Source organism: Dasypus novemcinctus, chromosome 17 (assembly GCF_030445035.2).
Source record: "Dasypus novemcinctus isolate mDasNov1 chromosome 17, mDasNov1.1.hap2, whole genome shotgun sequence".
NCBI lineage: Eukaryota > Metazoa > Chordata > Mammalia > Cingulata > Dasypodidae > Dasypus > Dasypus novemcinctus.
The window spans coordinates 20,819,596-20,840,966 of NC_080689.1; the positions used below are offsets into that span (position 1 = coordinate 20,819,596).

Genomic DNA, 21,371 nt, shown 5'->3' on the forward strand with positions numbered 1-21,371 from the left:
GTACCAGAGCACCGTGATGAAAAGTCTGATAGAGCCACCGTGTACGCGGGCATAGGTGTGCGTGTGTGAACACATCCAAATGGCAGATACTAGATCCGCACCTCGCAACACTGAGGCCACTGAGCCCTCACCACAACTCTCTCTCTGAATATTTGCTACCAACTCTTGCAAACATGTTTATCCCCAATTCATAACCAAATTTAAATCCTACTACTAATACAGGTTTGCTGTGTGTGCAGGGAAAATATTTATGCTGTACGAGGTTCTGGGGAGAGCATATAAACTACTACCACAGTTTTAGCTGCTCTCCTAAAAGGATCGTGTCCTTTACTTGTCATGTTTAGGAGTATTATGTATTATGGCCATCATCTTCCCACATAATTGAGTGAAAATGTCTTGCAAGAATGAATGTGGGGAAGCCTGTGGAGAAAGCAAGTCCACCAAGGAGGGCTGGAGAAGCAGAATGATTCCAGAAAAGCCCGAAGTGATTGAGGTTCTGGTTTAAGCTACTTGAGGGAGACACAGGCATGAAGACATGCCCATGCGTGCATCCATCCCTCTAGTGCGCAAACCCACTGATTTATCACCAGTATCAAGTGACGGGTCATTAGATATCTGGGGTTTTACATGTTTTGTATTATGCAAAAATATCTGATGGATGGTTATATAGGCATTTAAGATATTTTAGTGATATTTGGGGAACTGCAATAGAGTTTTGGATGGGCTTATTTTCCTATTTAAAATAATAAAATTTAGTCACCTGCTCAACAAAATGCGCTATCCAAACATGTATTTAGTTACAGTTTATATTCTGTTAACAAAAGATACCTATGTTTTATAAACATTTAAGTCTTATATACATGGATGTTTTTATTGCTATTTTTAATATATGGAGTTCTATGACTACCTCAGCGCCGCTGGTCCTAACTGCTCAAGGCCTCAGTTAAAGTTGAACACTGTGTTTTCTGTCAGCAGCCTACCTCCCCTACAACCCCCACCAAGCCCGTGGTGGCCCTGGAGTGGGCCTCCGGAGTGATGCCAAAGCCGGACCCCACAGTCATCAACAAGCACATAAGGAAATTAGTCGAGGTAAGTGGTTGAGGGAGGGTAGAAGGAGAATACCAGAAAGCCCTTTTATCTTTCCAGAATATTCTGTGATTCCTCAGGAATAAATGGAGTCCATGCAAACAACCCCCTGGCAGTTAGGAGCATATCTTAGTTTGCCTGAACTTATACCACAAATACTACACATTGGGGTGGCTAAAATGGTGGAAATTTTTTGCCTTATGGTTTTGAGGCTAGGAAAAGTCCAAATCTGGATCTCGGCATGGGCTGCTTTCAAACAGAAGACATTGGTCTGGTGCTGGCAGCCGGCAATCTGTGGGACTCCTGGCTTTCTCTTTGCATGGTGATGGCCTCTGCTTTCTCTTCCGAGTTCCCACTGACTTTCTGCTCTTTATAATGCCTCCAGTAATCCAGATTAAGACACCCCTTATTCAGCTGGGCGACGCCATAACTAAAAATTATGTCTTCAAGAGGTCTTGTTTACGAGTTCACACCCGTAGGAGTGCAGATTAAGGACATGCCTAAATCGAGGTACATCCTTCTATGCCAGAGTGAGTTAGTAGACACTTAGCTCAACATCTGGCAGAGTCTATCAGAAAAGCCCCTTTGCCATCCCTTTCAGTCTTTTTGCATTTACCTAAATACTCCCAGCTATTTCCAATTTCCTTTCTTCACAGTCATTTGACACTTCTGTCACTGTCACTCAAACAATTGAGGGATTAGTTGGGGATTAGAATCACTTGTTAGCCATGCACAGGGGACCCAACAATGTCCATAAAGTGATGAACTGAGAGCAGCGAAAATCCTGCAAGATGCCTAGCTCCTCTGGCTGTCTGTATTTGGGGGTCTGTGGCACAGCAGCACAATGGCATTTAGATTAGAAAATCCCTTAATGTGGGACAAGTGTCTATTGGAGTTTTCCATATAGACAGAAGAGAAGAAGCACCAATGGAAACATCTCTGGCCCTAGAAACTGCAAACCTTGATAAAATGCCCACTTGAATGGATTAGTCCATCCTCTGGTGCAATAGGATGAGGTCTTTGGGATATACTGTACTTCTTTTGCTGGTAAAAGATGTTTAAAGTAAAAGAAAGAATGTTCTACATCTTGGATAATCCAGGCAACTGTGAGGTGCTGAAATAAAGTTTTATGGAGCATGTGAAGCAGAAAGGAAAAGATTAGAAATAGCATGGAGAGGATTTTTGATTTACATACATACGTTTGCAAAGAACCTACAAACCTTTTTGAAAAACAGTTTATCAGGCCGATGGAGACAATCTTCTCTCATAAAAGAAGAATAGAAAGTTTCACTTTCAGGCCTTGGTAATTCCACTTTTCAGGGACAATCAGTGATAACAATTGGTTGACTTTTTTGCCTGACCTACCCCCTCTCCCACTCTCCTTCTCAATGTATGTCTTTGAGAAGGCTTATTCAATTAAAAAAAAAAAAGATTTATTTATTTATTTATCCCCCCCCCCACACACACACCAGTTGTCTGTTCTCTGTGTCTATTTGCTGCGTCTTCTTTGCCCGCTTCTGTTGTCAGCGTCTTGGGAATCTGTGTTTCTTTTTGTTGTGTCATCTTGTTGTGTCACCTCTCCGTGTGTGCGGCGCCATTCCTGGGCAGGCTGCACTTTCTTTCGCGCTGGGTGGCTGTCCTTACGGGGCGCACTCCTTGCACGTGGGGCTCCCCTATGCAGGGAACACCCCTGTGTGGCACAGCACTCCTTGTGTGCATCAGCACTGCACGTAGGCCAGCTCCACATGGTCAAGAATGCCCTGGGTTTGAACCGTGAACCTCCCATGTGGTAGGCAGACTCTATCCGTTGAGCCAAGTCCACTTCCCTGTAAAGATCCTTTTTGATACGGTGAATTCCCATATATACATGCATCTGTTTCTGGACTCCACTTCTTTAAGTAAGTTCTATTATCACACTGTTTTGATTGCAGCTTTGTAGAATATTTGATTTCAACCCCCTCCCCCATTACTCCTCATTTTAACACTTTAGCTATTCTTAACAAGTGCACTTTTATTTGAACTTTAGAATAAGCTTGTTCATTTAAAACAGATCTCCATTAGGACTTTGATGAAATTTAACTAAATATAAGCTTTAATTTTTGAAATAATTTAACATCTTATAGCTTTATTTTCTGTTGTCATGGTTTTGGGATTTGTGAATTCTCCAAGCTTAATTCCTACTCCACCTTTAGGTCTCAAGAGCTCTGTGTAGACCTTACTTTATCCAGGGAGGCTTTCTCAACACCCTTCCTTTCCCCTCCAACACTCTCCTCTGACCCCCTCTATGGAACGGTTTTTATCCCCAGCAAAACACTCATCTTGTTATACTACAGGGGCTACTCGATTCAGTTATTTCCCACTAGTTTCTAAGTGACTTGATGGGTGGGCTAACATGCTAGTCGCCATTGCTTTCCCAATAGAACTTCAGAGCCTTACTCACAATCATTCAGTAAAGATTGTCTTTCATTTGCAGTCTGTGTTTAGAAACTATGATCATGACCATGATGGGTACATCTCTCAAGAGGACTTTGAAAGTATAGCTGCCAATTTTCCTTTCTTGGATTCCTTCTGTGTGCTGGACAAAGATCAGTAAGTCTTAATTTTGTTATATTTTAATGTCACTGTCCTAAAGCAGAAAAACTTTATCAGTTTACATCTCAGAGCTTTAAACCTAGTGCTTGTATGAAACAAGTCTCACTTTTCACCTATTTTTCCTGGGTGTACATGAACATGACTGACCAGATAGAACCAAAGGACAAGCACATCATCAATATTGAGCATGAGTGCCAGTTCCCATTTTAGCCTGGCCCTTCATTTCTCACTTTACTTCTACGTCTTAGCCATTTCATCAACCCTCAAACATCGACCAAAATGAATTAGGGGAGAAGTATAGTTACATCTAGCCTAGGCGAGTTCTCAGTATGAATGGGCCTGAGGGTAAGCTTAAATCACATTGAGTAAGATATCTTTAGTTTATTTATGATCTTCATGAAAACAAGTAATGGCTGCAGCTAGCCAAGAAGAGTCCATACCTTTGGGTTTCCCTTTGACAGATCAAAGGTTGTCTTGATAAACAAAGAACAATGACCTTTCTCTACAGCTTTAAATGCTTCCTGAAAAATTAAAAATGACTTCAGATGATAAAATACAGCTCATTTTAAAAAATGATCTTTAAAAAAGCCATTGTTGATAAAGTCTTACATAAAAAATTTGATGGCTTAATTTTTAATTGTGTGAGATTAGTTCCTAATTACTAAACTATCTAAAATTAAAGGATGGATTTTATAATGGCGACATGTCCAGATTATACTACATTTAAATCCCCTGGGATTTTTCTTGTTTGGAAATTTTAAAAAAATGAAATCTACAAGTAATTCCACACACCAAGGCAAGCCTTGGTACTTTAGCAGCAATGTCCTAATCCTTAAATTCACCTTCATTACATAACCAGAATGGAGAATACTTTTTAAATAAGTTAAATTATTAGAAACACAGCTTCCTTCTCCAAGTAAGAAACCTGTAAATTACCCACTTCTTCCCTAAGGTTTGTTGCTATCAGTGACAAGTAAGTAGGACTTGACTAAAATTGCTTCCCAGGTTTCATTTCTCTCCTCTGCTGAATCTTTTGATAAAACTGAGGCCGTTCCAGCAGCCTAACTACCATTAATACAATTGCTGCAGAAAACCTATGGAAGCTAATATAAACTAGCTCCAACTTCCCAGCTACCACTTCTCTCCCTCTCCCCTTTCTTCTCCTTCTTTTTCTTCTTCTTTTTTCTTTGAGAATGAAGGCTTGACCTATTCATAGCTTTTTGTCAGATAATGGGGTACCTTAAATTTACATCTCAAAGTTTACCATGGCTAACCTTGCCAAAGTTTCTAGTGGCTAAAACCAGGAAGGGCTAAGAAAGAAAATATGTTTTCCAGAGTATTATTTTTTAAGCCATCTTCATTGGAAATTGCTGTTAATTTGTAATTTTGAAAAAGGAATTAGCTAATCAAATTTTTGAAATAGTGGTGATTCTAATAAAGAGATGTCTTTACTACACAACTTCCCAGAACTTTTAATAGGCTAGGGTGCACTGTGCCTCTTTAAGAGGGAGATGGGAGAACGCACTGTTCCACAAACTTCTGTGGATAAGTAAAATTTCTTCATTTATTTATCACAGTACACTACTCCTCCTTCCCCACCTTCCCCAGTCCCCATTACCATCTCAAGAATCTGTTTTCCCACAAAACGCTCTTTGAGATCTGTTGTTTTCGTGGATGTTTACTTTTAAATCTATCTTCCCTGGGAGAAGAGACTTCCATGGGAGGAAGTCTCAGAAATAGGTTTTAGGCCATATTTGGAAATTTCAGTGCATCAGTGACCAGATAAAACTTCTTGGTTCATTCAGACTGAAATCCTTCCAAACTCCACCTAGAGACTAGAGACAATCTCTCTCTCTGACTACCAGAGGGAGGCAGCTATGAGTGACTGGACGCTTGAGGCAATGCTGGGAGCAGCCCAGACAGCATGGCATGGTACTCATGGGAACTAGCCAAGCTACCTTGGGAACTGATGGATCAGAGGATGATATTGAAAGCCCCTCCCATGAACTGAGGAGCATGGGATATTTCCAGGTGTATTACTAGTTAGGTACTGCCAGCTTACATAATAGCTTGACACAGTAAGAGTCTTTTATCCTTACTCATGGAAGAATCCAGTGTTCCTGGTGGGTGGTCAGCATTCTCCTTCCTGGTGAATCAGGGATTAGACTCCTTCCATCTTGTGGCTTTGCAGTCCTCTAGGGTCTACGGTCCTTTGAATTCACTGGTGGATAAGAGAAGAGAGGGTGGAGAAGCCTCCTTAACCTCCTCAGTCTGAAGTATTACACGCCACATCTCTTCATGTTCCTCTGGGGGACCATAGTCACATGGTCCCCACCTAGATTCAGGAAGGGCTGGGAAGTGTCCATCCTGGCTGGGCAGTTCTATGTGATGAAAGATGGAGCACATGTTCAGCAATAAGAATTGATCCTCCTTTCTCTGTTGATTACACTGTGAAAGGGCCTAAGCCAGGACAGCTGCCTGGTGGGTGGGCTCCAGGGGGGACCATTCACTTTCTAATCTGGTGGATGGTTGGGTGTGCAGGCAATTCCTGAGGGGAAAGTTTAGAGCACGGGCCAAGGGAGGGTACTGTCCTCCCTACACGTAGAGACTGAAAGGAAGAAGCAGATCCTGCAGGGTTGAGAAGGAGGAGTGAGAGAGGGAGGAGGAAAACCAGGACTGCAATGAACTCAACGGGAGTCAGTGGAGAAGACACTGCCAAAAAGGACGAAACGCATCCTGGTGTCATATGCTGTCATGGAGTCAACAGCTTGAGGCATGAGAACAGATCCCTGAGGGTGTCATTGGTAACAGTTGCAGTAAAAGTGTAGGATTGGAAACCTGATTACACAAGGTAAAGAGTAATTGAAGGAAATGGAGAAAGTGTCCAATGAATACTCTTTTTGAGAACTTTAGGGGTAAGAGAAGGAAGAGAGAAAAACCAAGTGTTGGAGATGGGAGCAGGACTGAGGAAAGAAATATTTACCTGTAAACAAAGGAAGAAATAGTTGGAGAGATGGGGCAGAACCTGGAAGGAGCAGTGTCCTGTAAGGGTGGGAGAATGGGATGGATTATCACTTCCTTTGAGATAAGCAGGAATCCTAGAGAGGACAAAGGATATAGAAAGGCATTTTGAATTGGCAAGGAAGGCATGATCTCCAACAAATGCTGATGTGGAGAAAAGGGAAAATGAAGCTCACCTATGTCAAGTGGACTTGAGCTCTTTGGTAAACAAAAAGTCAGGATATGTGATGATTATGGGTCAGGGAGGGACATGCACCTAAAGATTTGTCCTGTGTGGAGAAGACATGGATGAACTGCTTTAGTGAATGGGCTGTGAGCCAGTAAGAACATGAAAAAAAAAATCACCAATGGCAGCGACCCATATGACATCAGCTTGAATAAATTTGAGAATGATGGGCCCAGTTATCACAGCCCTGCCTTTCTCCAACAGCATGATGCCTACAGACCTTATTGTCAGATTGAGAAAGAAGGAAATGCCCTTCTGGAAGCTACCCTTCATTAATAAAGGATACTTTCTGTGCCATGGCGCAAAGGCCACGTGTGTGTGTGTGTGTATGTGGTCCTGTACACACACACAGACCATCTTCTTACCAAGCAAGGCACTTGGTACCCAAAGCTATCTTTCAGATTTCTCCCCTCCTCTCAAATGTAACAGACCATTCCCCATCTACTTTGGGTCACAAAGGTTTGGGAGGTGGGTAAAGTATGGGGATTACTAAGCAATATGGTATTCAAAGATCCTTTCCTTCTTTGATTCTCTTAACAGGGATGGCCTAATTAGTAAAGATGAAATGATGGCCTACTTCCTGAGGGCAAAGTCTCAACTACACTGTAAAATGGGACCAGGATTTGTCCATAATTTTCAGGAGATGACCTATCTCAAGCCCACTTTCTGTGAACACTGTGCAGGATTCGTAAGTCTGCTTTCCATTGTTTTCTCTTGTGTGTAGCTACTTGTGCAGCATTCTGAGAAGGTAGGAAAATGATACACTAAGTAGAGTCTATCATCTGCCTTAGGTCAGAAGTGAAATATGGTGGTACCCCAAGTTAAGTGAAAACAAAAGTAAGTTCTATGGGCTTAGCTGTGCTCTGAGAATGTGGGACTGGCACAGACAAGAAGGTAAGTGCAGCCTGTTAACTCAGGAGGGCAGTAGGTCTATGAATCCTTGCCAGAGAGAGGCATCAGCTCCGCGAGCCCTGGCATTCATCAGAAATATTCACAAGTGTTTGAAATTAAGAGAAGCATTTATCTTTGCCAGTTCCTTCCAGTTCTCATTTCACATGGTGTTAGTCATCAGAAATCCATCAAAATCCATTATGGCATGGCTCAATAATTTACAACTCATAAAGGAAAGAAATCTTTTTGGAGAGAAGATGGTTATAATACATAACATTTGCTCATTACTTGACAATAACGGAGTAGTTCCAAAGACATTAGTGTAACTAATCCTTGTAACAAGACTTTGACATATGCATTCTACTCACCACCACCCCCCCCCTTTTTTTTTTGCCAGTAAAGACAGGGAGACCCAGGGAGAATAACCCAGAGTCCCTAAGATTGCACAGCTAATCATCCTCAGAGCCTGGACTCAGATGCAGGTCTTCTGACTCTGAATCCTGTCCTTTACCTAGACCACTGCAACAAATGATAATTTTACATTTCATTTCCCCACATTTGACAATTCCTTGAGGTCAGTTTTTGGCCCTGGTCTTAAACATAGCCTCTGGACAATACCTAGTTATATAAGACAGATGATGTGGTCTTCCAAGTGAGGGGGCCCAGCACCTGGTGAGAATGACTGTTGCTCCTTTTTCTAGATGCCGAGCTCTTTATGTTAGGTTTATTTGGCTGTCAAGTCACACTGTTGACTCTCATATTTTATTTGCTACTGATACTATGTGCCACTGCTAAATTACATTTTTCCCATCTCATTCTTGAAGAATTGGCTTTGGGAGGCTTGTGAACAGCATATCGTGTTCATCCACACACTCCTCTGCGAATGGGCAGTGGATACCTCGAAGATGGCCCAAGTGTTCTTAGTGGCTGATGTGGTAAAAGGAAAAGGCCAGGCTAACCAACTCTCTTCATCCACCCAGGGAAGGAGAGCCTTTTCTGTCAGTATTGTCATGGGATTGGATCACTAGACTACTTTGTCATAAAGCAAATACATTTCCTTTGTCACATGTCTCTAGCCTTTATTCTGGTGGGAATTTTTGAATGTATCCAGACCTGAAAAATGCTGAAGTGGGATGGGGCCATGTGTAACACTCCCAGGGAACTCAGCCAAAATTCAGGTTGATACATCAGTTCTTTGGTGGAGTGGGGGAGTCGGAAGGTTCTTATCAAATTGCTCTCTTATCTTGCCTTCTCTCTTCTGTGCAGGAGGTGGTTCTGTAGAAACAGTCAGTATCCTTCCATGGGTGCTTCCTCACTCCTCTCTCTGTCTCATGAGAGAAGAGCTGCTGCTGCTGTATTCTTAATGCAGCTATGAAAGCTGTGAAAGCTCCAAACTTGGACGTTGCAGCCCTGAGTTTGAGTCTCTGTTCTGCCCCTTACTGACCGTATGTCCCTGACCAAGTTATTGACTGTCTCTGGAGCCTCTGTTTTCCTACCTGTAACAAGAAGTTCTTACCCACTGTCTTCACGTGCCACAGGGCTGCCGATACCAAGTACCAGAAAAGGGTTGGCTTTTATAATGGGAATTTATTTGGGTAAAAGCTTACAGTTCTAAGGCTGTGACATGTCTAAATCAAGGCACCATCAGAGATGCCATCTCAACAAAGTCCGTAACTGTTGATTCCATGGTCCTGCTATGTGGTGAAGTTGCCTGCTGATCTCTGCTTTCCCCTCTAGAATCTACTGTCTCCTGAGCTCAGCTGTGGCAACCAGACACAGGGCTTATCTTTTCCCAGTCCTCCTCTCTCAGTCTTGGCTGCTTTGCTTTCTTCCCGAGTTCAGCTGTAAGCTATCAGGCCTGTGGCAGGGCTCATCGCCCAAGCCTTGAGCTGCTCTATGGGTCCCAGCCCTTGGGGACCTCTTTCAGTATCTCTGTGCTTTGCTGGTTCCAGGCTCCGGGACCTCTCTCAGCCCTCGGGCCTTCTCTGTTTTTCTGCAGTCCTCTCTTTCACAGGGCAGGACCAATATGGCAGCTTCCTTATTTCTGTGTTTCTCTCTCTGTGCGTCTCCATTTATACCAGACCCAGCTAGAGGGTGGAGATCCAAACTGGATCACACCTCACTGGCATCCCGTCAGAAGCATCTCACACCCACAGAAATGGATTAGTTTAAAAATATAATCTTTTTCTTTTTGGCTATTCATAAAAGAATGCCATGCTGTCACACCCACCATGTTGTTGTGTTTTGCATGATATCAGTCATGTTGTGTGTCACATGAACACACAGAGTAAATATTTCTTTTGTTAGTGTTCCTCAATATTTTGGGAGCTTAATATAAAATAACTGATTTAAACTCTCTATGGTCCTTTTTATATTTTTTTGTTTTTAATTAGAGAAGTTGTAGGATTACAGAAAAATCATGCGTAAAATATGGAGATTTCATACACCACCCTATTATTGACACCTTGCATTAGTGTAGAACATTTGTTACAATTGATGAAAGCACATGTTTATAATTGTACTAGTAACCATAGTCCATGGCTTAATTTAGGGTTCATTGTGTGTGCTGTACCGTCCTGTGCTTTTTATTAAAAAAGTTTTACTCTAGTAACATATACACCACCTAAAATTTCCCCTTTTAGCCACATTCAAATATAAATGCAGCACTATTAATTATGTTCACAATGTTGTGCTACCATCACCACCATCTACTACCGAAACTTTTCCATCAACCCAAATAGAATCTCTGAACAATATAATTATTAATTCCTCATTCCCTATCCCTACTCCAGCCCCTGGTAACCTATGGCCTAGTTTCTGACTCTATGAATTTGCTTCTAATTATTTTATATCAATGAGATCATACTTTCGTGTCTGCCTTATTTCACGCAACATGATGTCTTCTTGTTGCAAATGTGTCAGAACTCCATGCTTATTTAAATTGTTTCAAATCAGTGAGATTATGTCCTGCCACGTCTAATTTATCTCACTCAACACAATGTCTTCAAGGTTCATCTAAGTCACGTGTATCAGGACTTCATTCCTTTTTATGGCTGAATAATATTCCACTGTATGTATACACCACATTTTCTTTATTCATTCATTAGCTGATGGATATTCAGGTTTCTTCCATTTTTGGCAATTGTGAATAAGGCTACTATGAGCATTGGTATGCAAATATCTGCTTGAGTCTCTGCTTTCAATTCTTTTGGGTTATCTAGAGGTGGGATTGTCAGGTCATATGGTTATTCCATACTTAGTTTTCTTTTTTTATTTTTTATTTCTCTCCTCTTCCCTTCCCCTCCCCCCCAGCTGCCTGCTCTCTGTGTCCTTTTGCTGTGTGTTCTTCTGTGTCTGCTTCTATCCTTATCAGTGGCACCGGGAATTTTGTGTTTCTTTTTGTTGTGCCATCTTGTTGTGTCAGCTCTCTGTGTGTGCAGCGCCATCCTTGGGCAGGCTGCATTTTCTTTCGCACTGGGCTGCTTTCCTTATGGGGTGCACTCCTTGCATATGGGGCTCCCCTTTGTGGGGGACACCCCTGCATGGCACGGCACTCCTTGGTGCATCAGCTCTGTGCATGGGTCAGCTCCACACGGTCAAGGAGGCCCGGGGTTTGAACTGTGGACCTCCCATGTGGTAGGCGGACGCCCTAACCACTGGGCCAAGTCCTCTTCCCCATACTTAGTTTTCTGAGGAACCAAACTGTCTTCCACAGTGGCTGCACCATTTTACATTCCCACCAACAATGAGTGAGTGTTCCTATTTCTCCACATCCTCTCCAACACTTGTGCTTTTCTGTTATTTTTCAAAATATATTCCTTTTCCATGGTGCAACTTGATTTAATCTTGATTCGCGCTTGCACACATACACACACACAAAGTCCACTGGGTTTTCCAAGGGATTTATCAACTGGGTTTTCAAAGGGCTTTATCAACATAACTCTATGAATTTGTCACTGAAAGGGATTGTGGGAGAATGCAAGAACCATTTTCCAATGCTCAGACCATCTGCTTTTGAAAACATTCCATTTTTAGAGTAAGGAGAACAAATGGACACCTCTTGCCCTGTAGTACATTTACTTTAGAATTAGAATCCTAGGACTGAAAGATTTCCATCCTTTCCCTTAATTTAAAGATGAAGAGACTGAGGTTCAGAGAAGTTAAGTGACTCTCCCAACATCACATGGATCATTGGCAGAAGACCTATGACTCATCCCCAGGTCTCCTGATTCCCAGTCCAGTGCTCCTCATAACATGAACAGTTACCCCAAATCTTGCCACAGCCCAGGGTCCCTCAGAGGACTGGAGGGAGTCCTCCTGCACACCCATCTCCATGAGGTCACCCTCCACTGGCCTTGGCTGACACGCTGACCCAGTGCCTCTTCCTGCCTTGTGTCATCTCCCAGTTATTAAGTAAGCATTAACAAGTGATTCTTGACTTCCCCTGCTGATAGGACTCTTGCTTGACTATATCTTTTTTGCAGTTCCTGCAGCTGTGCTAGTAATGCTCCATTTCAGGATATTAGGATGCCTCTTCCTAAATATTATTCTTTCTTGTCCCAGCTCAGTGGTCCTTCGCTCACACACAAAATGCCTAGGAGGAATGGTTTCCTGTCTTTTCTTCAAAGAACGCATTCTTCTTTGGCTACTTAGGGATTAAATGAGTTATTACATACAAAAAGCTTATAGCTCTTACATAGCAAGAGTTGGATAAATGTTAGCTGCCATTGTTATTGTTACTAATATTGTCAGGCACAATAATAATTCCTTGAGGAAAGAATTCCGTATCAGTGCCAAGTAGTCCAGGTTGTGGGACCTTGCAAATTGTTTCATTTCCCTGGGTCATCACACTTGCCTCCCTTTAGGTTATCGTCAAGATCCTTATGGCTCTTGATGTGATGTGCTTGTCCTGACTGTCCACTTCTGCCTTCTGCCTCTTTTCCCCTCCTTCCCCCATCACCCAGGCACACCAGGCTTTGCTTCCAATTAGTTGTCAGTAATCCTTCCTGTCCCCAAGGTAAATTGTGTCCCTTTCCCAGGAGGCACTTGCATTTTATTTTATTTTATCTTTTTTATGGATTTATGCTTTATTGTTAGGTACCAATAAAATTGATTTGTTAAAAAAAAAAAACCTATCTTAACTGATAATCTAATCAAAAGACATCTCAGCTAAATTTAAGAAAATCAAAGGGTATTACACCCAGAGGAATAGTTAGTTTACAAATATAATCTTTCCTTTTTGGGGATTTATAAATAATCTCCAATTGTCCATTGACTTAAGAAACTTCTTTCTTATAGTTAACGAGGTAATTATAATATGGTGAATGACACTGTTAATGAATTCCAGGGAAGGAGAGATTAAACACCTGTTTCAGTTTCTAGCCCTGAGGTCAAGTCAGCGACATGTTGGGGGGGGGGGTGCATTTCTTAGCCTTGCCTCCCCTCCTTTCCTTTGTGTGCAGAGGCTTCATGTCTCCATTCTAGAACCCTGGGAGGCAGTAGGTCTGATGGAGCCGCCTTGAGACCCATAAGGGGTGGGAACTGCACAGAGGTTGCTTGGTACCTGCTTCTTCCTCTGTGGCAAGGCCCACCCCCCACTGGAGTGTCCTGCCTCTCCAAGCAAAGCTGCGTGTGGAGAGCTGCCGTCCAGAGCCCTGACCTGAGCAGTGGACCTCCCCAGGGGACCGGCTAGGAGGGCATCTCTTCCCGGGCCTGTTGGGCCCTTTGCGCTGAAGAAGTCATAAAGTGGTCATTGCTTCAGCTCCTCAGCTCAGCCCTCCGGCAGCTGGGGGTGCAGGGGCAGAGCTGGCCGAGGCGGGGTGGAGGGGGGCGTCGCAGGGCCTGGGAGTGTTTGGCCCAGCTGCACTGGAAGGCTCCGCACACCCCGTCCTGGACCCCGAGGCAGCCACTTGCATTTTAGAAACGCATTCTGCACTTGATTTTAGCCAAATGGCTGAGAAGCGATTAGTGAGGTATTCTGAAGGACCAAATGATTTTGAAGGCGTTTCCTTGTCAGAGGGAGAAGTAGCGGTCTTTACTGTCCTGAGTCGCTTCCCAGTGGCAGCTGTTGCTCTTCTTAGGGGCCACGATGCCCATGCCCGGGCACTGTTCACATATAATGCAGCACAGATGGCATGCCCTCGCCCCCAGCGGGCCATGCAGCCCTGCTCTTGTACAATCATTTTATCAAGCAGACAGCAGTCACCTAACCTACCTCCAAGGGGCTGGGCATGGAGCATCCTTAGCTTGAGCCAAGCACACTTCGTTCATGAGAAACTGTGTGTTCCTGGCGTCCCTCATACCTACATGCAAGTGCCCAGGGGAGGCACCAGAAAGGACCTGGCCAGGCCTTGGAAAGGCCCTTCTTCATGACTTTACAGTCTGTCAGGGGAGCAAAGACATGGCCTCTGGACGAGGGTCCCAGAGCGCCTGGGCACGGCAGCCTCTCGAGCCCTCGTATCTCTTGTATGGTGTTCCCTAACCATGGGAAGCCGCTAACTCCTTCATGGCCCTGGTTCAGACCAATGAAAGCAAAGGTGGAGAATGACTACATCAATCCATCTTAGGCCTTTTCCCTTTCTGTCTTCATTTAAGGTACAAATGCTACAAAGAAAATAAACCAGCAAAATCCACGCTTTAGCGTGAAGTGTGCTTCTTAGGTTGCTTAATTCTTGTAGAGAGAGCCAAGAGCAGCTAGTGCCCTGGAAAGAAGGCAGAGGGAGAAAGGAGCTTCTGTAGACAAAGTGTCTGTTAACACTGTAAATTTGCTGAGCGCGCGCCGTGCCAAAGTCCAATAAACGCCCCAACTTCAGCTTCCCATCCTGGCTCCCGTTTGGCTCCTAGAAAGAAAGGGAAGCAAAACTCCTGTTATCACCGCAGCTGGAGTGGGATGGGAGGGGGCTGTCCCTCACAGGAAGGGTGTTGAGAGCAGCTACATCCTGTTTGTGCAGCGCCGGGCATCCTGCGTCCCAGGACTTCCTTCTTTGGGTCTTTCCTTCTCTTCCAGATTTCTCTTTAGATTCCCCTGACCTTCCTTTGTCTTTTGTTACAGCTCTGGGGCATAATCAAGCAAGGATACAAATGCAAAGGTAAAGAAATGCTATTTTGTTAAAATTTAATATTTTGGTATTTTAGGCACGAGTTAAATTAGTCTGATTAAAACACAAAAATTTTTGGCATCAAAAAGAACTGGAGTCTTTTGGGCCTCTGGTAACCAAAGAATTAATGTGTCTAAGAAAGCACTTGTTGGAGTTTTGGAGACAAAATTTGAATTTTAGAGCTTGTTACCAGAAGACAGCACTCCATCTCTTACCAACTTGAAACCTAGCCCTCATCTCTAGTATCTCTTGTGAATTGTGAACATCAGGTTAAGATGGGTTTTTTGAAATGGGACAGGCCTAATTAAAACACTGAATAAAAGAATTTTTTTCCTTCAAGGCAAAAAACATATGCTTATTTCTATAACATGTACATGTCTTCCCATGCTCACACAGCTATTCCTTTCTCTACAAAATCATATTGCTGATGAGAAAAGAAATGGAGAAATCTTAGAACTTCTTTTTGTACCTTTCAATTAATTGGTTCATATATCTCCCCCATTTAATTAAAACTTATAAATAATTGAATAAGTATATATTTGATAAATGCATTAGGCATGCATATTAAGATGCATTTAGGAAGCCTATTGCTATGTGTATTTTTATGATTATCGGTATTTAAGAAATTCCTAGATATTTTCTGTCAGCTTTACACTATTTTTTTTTAAGACTCTGATGATGCTCTTGAAAAATATAATAAAGTGACAAAAGGAAACATCTTAACCACAGACGCTTTCAGATTAATGCTTTGAAAAATAACTAAAATGTCTAAATATGTCATTACTATGTGTTTTTTGCTTTTCCCTTGATGCCATTTTAAGGCAGTTTGAAACAGCACCATTTTGGGGAAAAAATGGCTATTGGGAATAGTTAGAAAGGTCTTCTTTGGTGGATAGAATAATACTCTTTAAAAATAACTCATCTATTCAGATTTTCAGTGAAGTACGGGGACCTCATCATATGAAATAATTATGTTGCCATCTTCCAGGATGGCCAAATTATTTCTAATGCAAGTAGCAGCAATTAATTTTTACTTTTTAAACTAAAGCATCCTAATCATATGACTCACAGAACATGAAGCTTGCCATTTCAAAGCCACAGTCAAGTATGGAACAAGTTTATTGCATATATATGTCCACCTTGTTTTTTGCTTTATACAAAAAGAGGAAGCAGAAGATGGACAAGGCTTTGGGAAATGAAGAAGAATAAAAAAATCCAGACAAGTCCTGAACGGAGGGACCCCGTCAATAAATGAGCAGATGCAGCAGTTGGTACAGGGAAAGGCTAGAAGCTGAGGCCGCTTGTCCTCATCCTGCTCAGGGAACCCTTTTACAGGGAATCCATCCTGGTCTGGGGAAGAGGCCCAGCCCCACAGTTTCCACTGGGCCAAGACAATGAACTCCCAGGCTGGGCACGTCAATGGATGGTGGGGAGGAGTAAGACGAGCAAATAGAAGGGAGCTCAGGGAGGCAAGAGAGCCCCAAGGGCCTTTTTCTAGCCCCTACACATGCCCATGAACCTCAGCTGGACTCTGAGATTCAGCATAGAAACCAGGGCCCCCGACAGCTCCAGCACCACTGGAAACCCAGTGAGCATCAGACACTAATCATCTGTGATATCTTTGGGATTTTTCAGACTGTGGAGCCAATTGTCACAAGCAGTGCAAAGACCTCCTGGTTCTGGCCTGCAGGAGGTTTGCCCGGGCGCCTTCCCTGGGCAGTGGTCATGGGTCACTGCCTGGAAGCCCCTCGCTGCCCCCAGGTAAGGTTTCTTTCTTCCTTTTGTGCTACGATTTCTCTCCACTCACCTTCCCACACCTGGACCTCACTTGGATTCTGCACCTAAGCTACGACGGAGTCATAAACGCCAAGGTGATATAAACATCAACGTGAGAGGCCATGGCGAAGCCCTAGCTCCCCTGGCCTCTGCCTGCTTTCAGGTCTCACTAACATGCCACCGTCCTGCAGCACATTTAGTTCTGTCCCCAGTCTGTTCCTCCAGGACCCTGAACACTTGGACTCCCGCCGTTTGTACTGACTCTCATCACCATCTTCTTTCTGCTTCCAGTGCAGAATGAGGTGTTTGAGTTTCCTGAGGTCACTGCTAGACACCGGGACCTGGACAGCAGAGCCATCACCCTGGTGACAGGTTCTTCTCGCAAGATCTCCGTGCGGCTACAGCGGGCAACCACCAGCCAGGCCACCCAGACCGAGCCTGTATGGTCAGAGGCTGGCTGGGGGGATTCAGGGTCCCATACCTTCCCCAAGATGAAATCCAAGTTCCATGAGAAAGCAGCCAAGGACAAAGGCTTTGCCAAGTGGGAAAACGAGAAGCCCAGGGTGCAGGCTGGCGTGGACGTTGTGGACCGGGGCACCGAGTTCGAACCCAACCAGGATGGAGCAGACATAGGTGAGGCCAGACAGGACGGCGAGGTAAGTGCAAGGTCAAACTGCAAATAAAATCAGAAGAGGGAGGCTGAAGGTGCTGAGGCAAGCATTATATTGGGCCTGGGGGACAGATTGGTGGATTCAAAAGCAGGATGCTTGGGATCGAGACATACTACTTTTAGTCCTGCCATTGGCTAGTTCTGGGACCCTGAGCAAATGGTTTCTTCTCTCAGACCTCAGTTCCATCATTTATAAAGTTGAAACTGGGTGATTACTAAAACGTAGTGAAGGTTGTTAACTCTATGTACTGAAATAACACCCCAGGGGTCCAGGACTCCTTCAAGTAGACAATATACTAGTACACTCCATAGTTCTTCTTAGTTTTCCAAGCTAGACTCAGGGCCCAGACTTAGGGGAGGCAGGATATTGAACCATGTCCCCCACAAAAGGCATACCCAGGTCCTAACCCCTGGCCCTGTGGGTATGAACCCCCTAATAAACAGGACCTTTGAGATGTTGTTGGCTAAGGTGTGTCCAATCTGAATGAGGGTGGGCCTTCATCCAATATGGCTTAAGTCCTTGTAAGCAAAGGAAATTGGACACGAGACAGAAGCCGCAGGAAGAACAAGAAACTGGAAGTCGATAGAACCTGGAGGAGAAAGGAGAAGACATTGCCTTGTGCGCTGCCATGTCACAGAAAAGCCAGGGACCAAGGAGTGCCTATAACCAGGCCCAGAAGGTCACAGTCTTTGGGGGAGAAAGCACCACCTTGCTGATGCCTCAATTTTGGACTTCTCCAAGCTTCCATACCTTGAGTCAATGAATTTCAGTTGTTCAAGCCAACCCATTGTATGGTATCTGCTTTAGCGGTTGGGAAAAGAAAACAGTTTTTGGTACCAGGAAGTAGGAAGTTGCTATTACAAATAACAAAATATGAGGAAATGGCTTAGAATTGGATAATAGGTAAAGGCTGGAAGAAATGTGAGGGCTTAAAAATGAGTGGGAGCTGTAGAGAAAGTTTTTGTCTGTTGGAGAATACATAATTCTTCATGAATAGAATGTTGGTGGAAATATAGAGGTTATAGGTATTTCAGGTGTGGCCTTAGAAGGAAATGATGAATGTGTCATTGGAAACTCGAAGAAAGGCAGTCCTTGTTATAAGGTGGCGGATACTTGGCAAAATTGAGTTCTGATATAGGATGAAAAGCAGAACTTGAAAGCAATGAATTTGGATATTTAGCTGAGGGGATTTGCAAGCAGGTACAGCCTGGTTTCTCCTTGCAGCTTACAGTGAAATGAGAGAGGAAAGAGTTAAACTGATGATTGAACGGTTAAGCACAAAGAAACCACAGTTGATAATTTTGAAAACTCTCAGCTTATCCAGATAGTGTGTTCTGAGACTAGGTCTAGAAGCAGTTCTATCAGGGACCTCCATGAGCTTTTAGGAAGTGAGTCCTCAAAGACAGGGCTCCATGGGAGGATTTTACTCAACAACCCTTTGCTAAAGAAGGTATGGCTAAGCATGGATTCAGTCAGCCATTTCAGTGGGAGTCAGGATGAAGTTATCCAGGAAGGATCTGTGGAAAGGTCCACTGTCTGATGGTTTGGACCAGCTTGAACTGCATGCAAAGCCAGCACAATTTTTGCAAAATTTGTATGAGCAGAACCCCTGCCAGTCTGTTCTGAAAGGGACAGAGAAAGGAGGTGTCAAAGGCAGAACCAGAAGCAAGGTCGGAAAAGATCTCCTTGGGCCAAGAGAGTGGGCCCACCCATGTGTGTGGAAAGGGTGGGCCACCCCTCTGTTTGGAGGGGCAGGCCATCTGCTCCTGTGCTTGGAAGGATTGGGGCCATCACTCCAGTGTTCATGGAAAGCTTGCCTCTGAACAAGCACTTGGAAAGGGTGGGGTTGCTGTTCCATCAGGCCTGGAGGGAAAACACTGATCCATGGATGACTCTCAGACCTTGAATCTAATGGAGTTTGCCCTGCTGGAGTTTAGACTTGTTTCCTTTTATTTTTCTTCCATTTGGAAAAGGAATGTTTATCCAATGCCTGTCCCACCATTGTATATTGGAAGCCGGTTTTTTTTTTTTTAGGTTTCCATCAGATAGAGGAATTTTACCCTAGGATGGACTATACCCATAATTGATTTTGATGAGACTTTGTACTTAGTATTGTTGTAAAATAGCTTAAGCCTTTTGGGATGTTGTGATGGAATGAATGTATTTTGTATATGGGGAGAACATGTCTTTTTGGGGTTCAGGGGGCAGACTTTTGGGGATTGAATCATTTCCCCTGCAAAAGGAATGCTCAGGCCCCAACTCCTGGTCCTATGGGTTTGAACCCATTTGTAAGTAAGACCTTTGAAGATGTTGCTAGGTAAGATGTGCCCAAACTGAGTAAGAGTGGGCCTTAATCTAATATGGCTGAAGTCCTTGTAAGCAAAGGAAATTGGACACAGCAGAGAAGCCACCAAAAGAGTAAGAAACTGAAATCAGTAGAACCTGGAGGAGAAAGGAGAACACTTCACCTTGTACATTGCCATGAAACAGAAATTTTAAGGGCCAAGGAGCACCTTCAGCTAGCCTCAGAATACCAGTCTTAGGGGAGAATCACCTTGCTGATGTTTCAAATTTGGACTTTTCCTAGCCTCAAAGGTGAGCCAATAAACTCCTGTTATTTAAGCCAACTCACTGGGTGGTGTTTGTTTTAGCCGCTGGAAAACTAAAACACAGGGAAGCAAAACCTTGTGGATGGAGAAGGAGAATTAGAAACTACAAAGAAGAGGAAAGGGTGGTGAGAATCACAACAGAGACACAGGGGACCTCAACGTGCTACAAGCCAGACTCTGTCTCCACACCAGAATTGCACTGGAATCATCTAAGGCAAACTGTGAAGCATATGGAACTTGTTGGAAAAAGCTGAAAACAAATTGATTCAAGATGGAGTTAGATAAATTCATCAGTCAACAGTCCATGGCACCTTAAGAAAAAGAATTTGGGGAAACTGGTGTCATATTCCTAACCTTTAAATCTAATGTCATGGAAGGCAGCCATTGCCTCCTTATGGAATCATTATCACAGATAGAATAGTGGGTTTGGCAGAGATCCTATTGGATGGAGCCAGCGCTCAGTTGTTTTATGGGTGGTCCTCCACATTCCACTCTTCAAGAGATCTAAACACACAGGTTCCCTTTCCTCTTTCCTTATTAATTATCTTCAAAGAGGAAAGATAATTCCTCTTTGGAATTATCAGTCAGCCATTATATTCAGTCATATGAAGAATATTTTAAATTGTTGAGCTATTTTTTTCCTTCCCTATAACTTAAAAAAAAAAAAAAGCTTCATTGACAGGTAACTCACATATCACAAAACTACAATTAAATTTTTTTTAGCATATTCACAGATTGTAGTGACCATAATCAATTTCAGAGCATTTTCGTTATGTTCTAAAGAAGCGCTATGCCCTGTAGCAGTCATTCCTTGTCTCCACCCTGCCCCAGTCCTAGGCAACCAGTAATCTCTTTCTGTCCCCATGTGTTTACAACACCAACTTCTTTATTTCAATCTTTGGCCTACTCCCCGTCTTGGCAAATATTTCAGTCCTGTCCTTCCGTGTCTTATAATGGCCCAGCACAGTGCACTCTGGGAATGTAAAGGTGAATGAGAGAAAAATCATGATCGATACAGAGGGAAATATCCTAGGGCCAGGGCCCTTAACCTAAGGTCCAAAGATGGGCTTCAGAGTTCATGAAAGTGCTTTAAATTTGATGTGTAATTATACATGGACATATGCTCATTTTGGGAGAGAGGGGTTCATAGCACTGAATGGTTTTGCAAGGGGTCTTTGATAAAAACAAAAAACAACAAACCAAGAACCACCGTATGTGAAGATTTCCACAGAATGCCTGAACCTGAGTCCATCACTCCACGTACCCCCGTTCCACGAGCGGTGTTGCCTTTTGCCTTTGAAGCTTCCTACAAAGAGCTTCTGTGGGTGGAGTCATGGGATGCCCACCTAGAGCGCTCAGGATAGTGCCCACCTCATGACCATTTCTGAATTCCTAGAAGCTT

General features: G+C 43.5%; 1 protein-coding gene across 15 annotated transcripts in view; it reads left to right on the plus strand.

The window, feature by feature from the left end:
- Positions 1-21,371, plus strand: part of RASGRP3 (RAS guanyl releasing protein 3) — a 107,821-nt gene that overhangs the window by 81,525 nt on the left and 4,925 nt on the right. For 8 of the 15 annotated variants that reach the window (XM_004452827.4, XM_071208760.1, XM_004452826.4 and 5 more), the window contains 6 exons: positions 973-1,089; positions 3,560-3,675; positions 7,466-7,613; positions 14,868-14,904; positions 16,549-16,674; positions 16,981-17,345. In XM_004452827.4, the coding sequence (XP_004452884.2) occupies positions 973-1,089; positions 3,560-3,675; positions 7,466-7,613; positions 14,868-14,904; positions 16,549-16,674; positions 16,981-17,345 (909 nt within the window). The remainder of the gene's footprint in view (positions 1-972; positions 1,090-3,559; positions 3,676-7,465; positions 7,614-14,867; positions 14,905-16,548; positions 16,675-16,980; positions 17,346-21,371) is intronic. The other 7 variants (XM_012523071.4, XM_058278387.1, XM_071208764.1 and 4 more) reach the window with 1 other exon arrangement.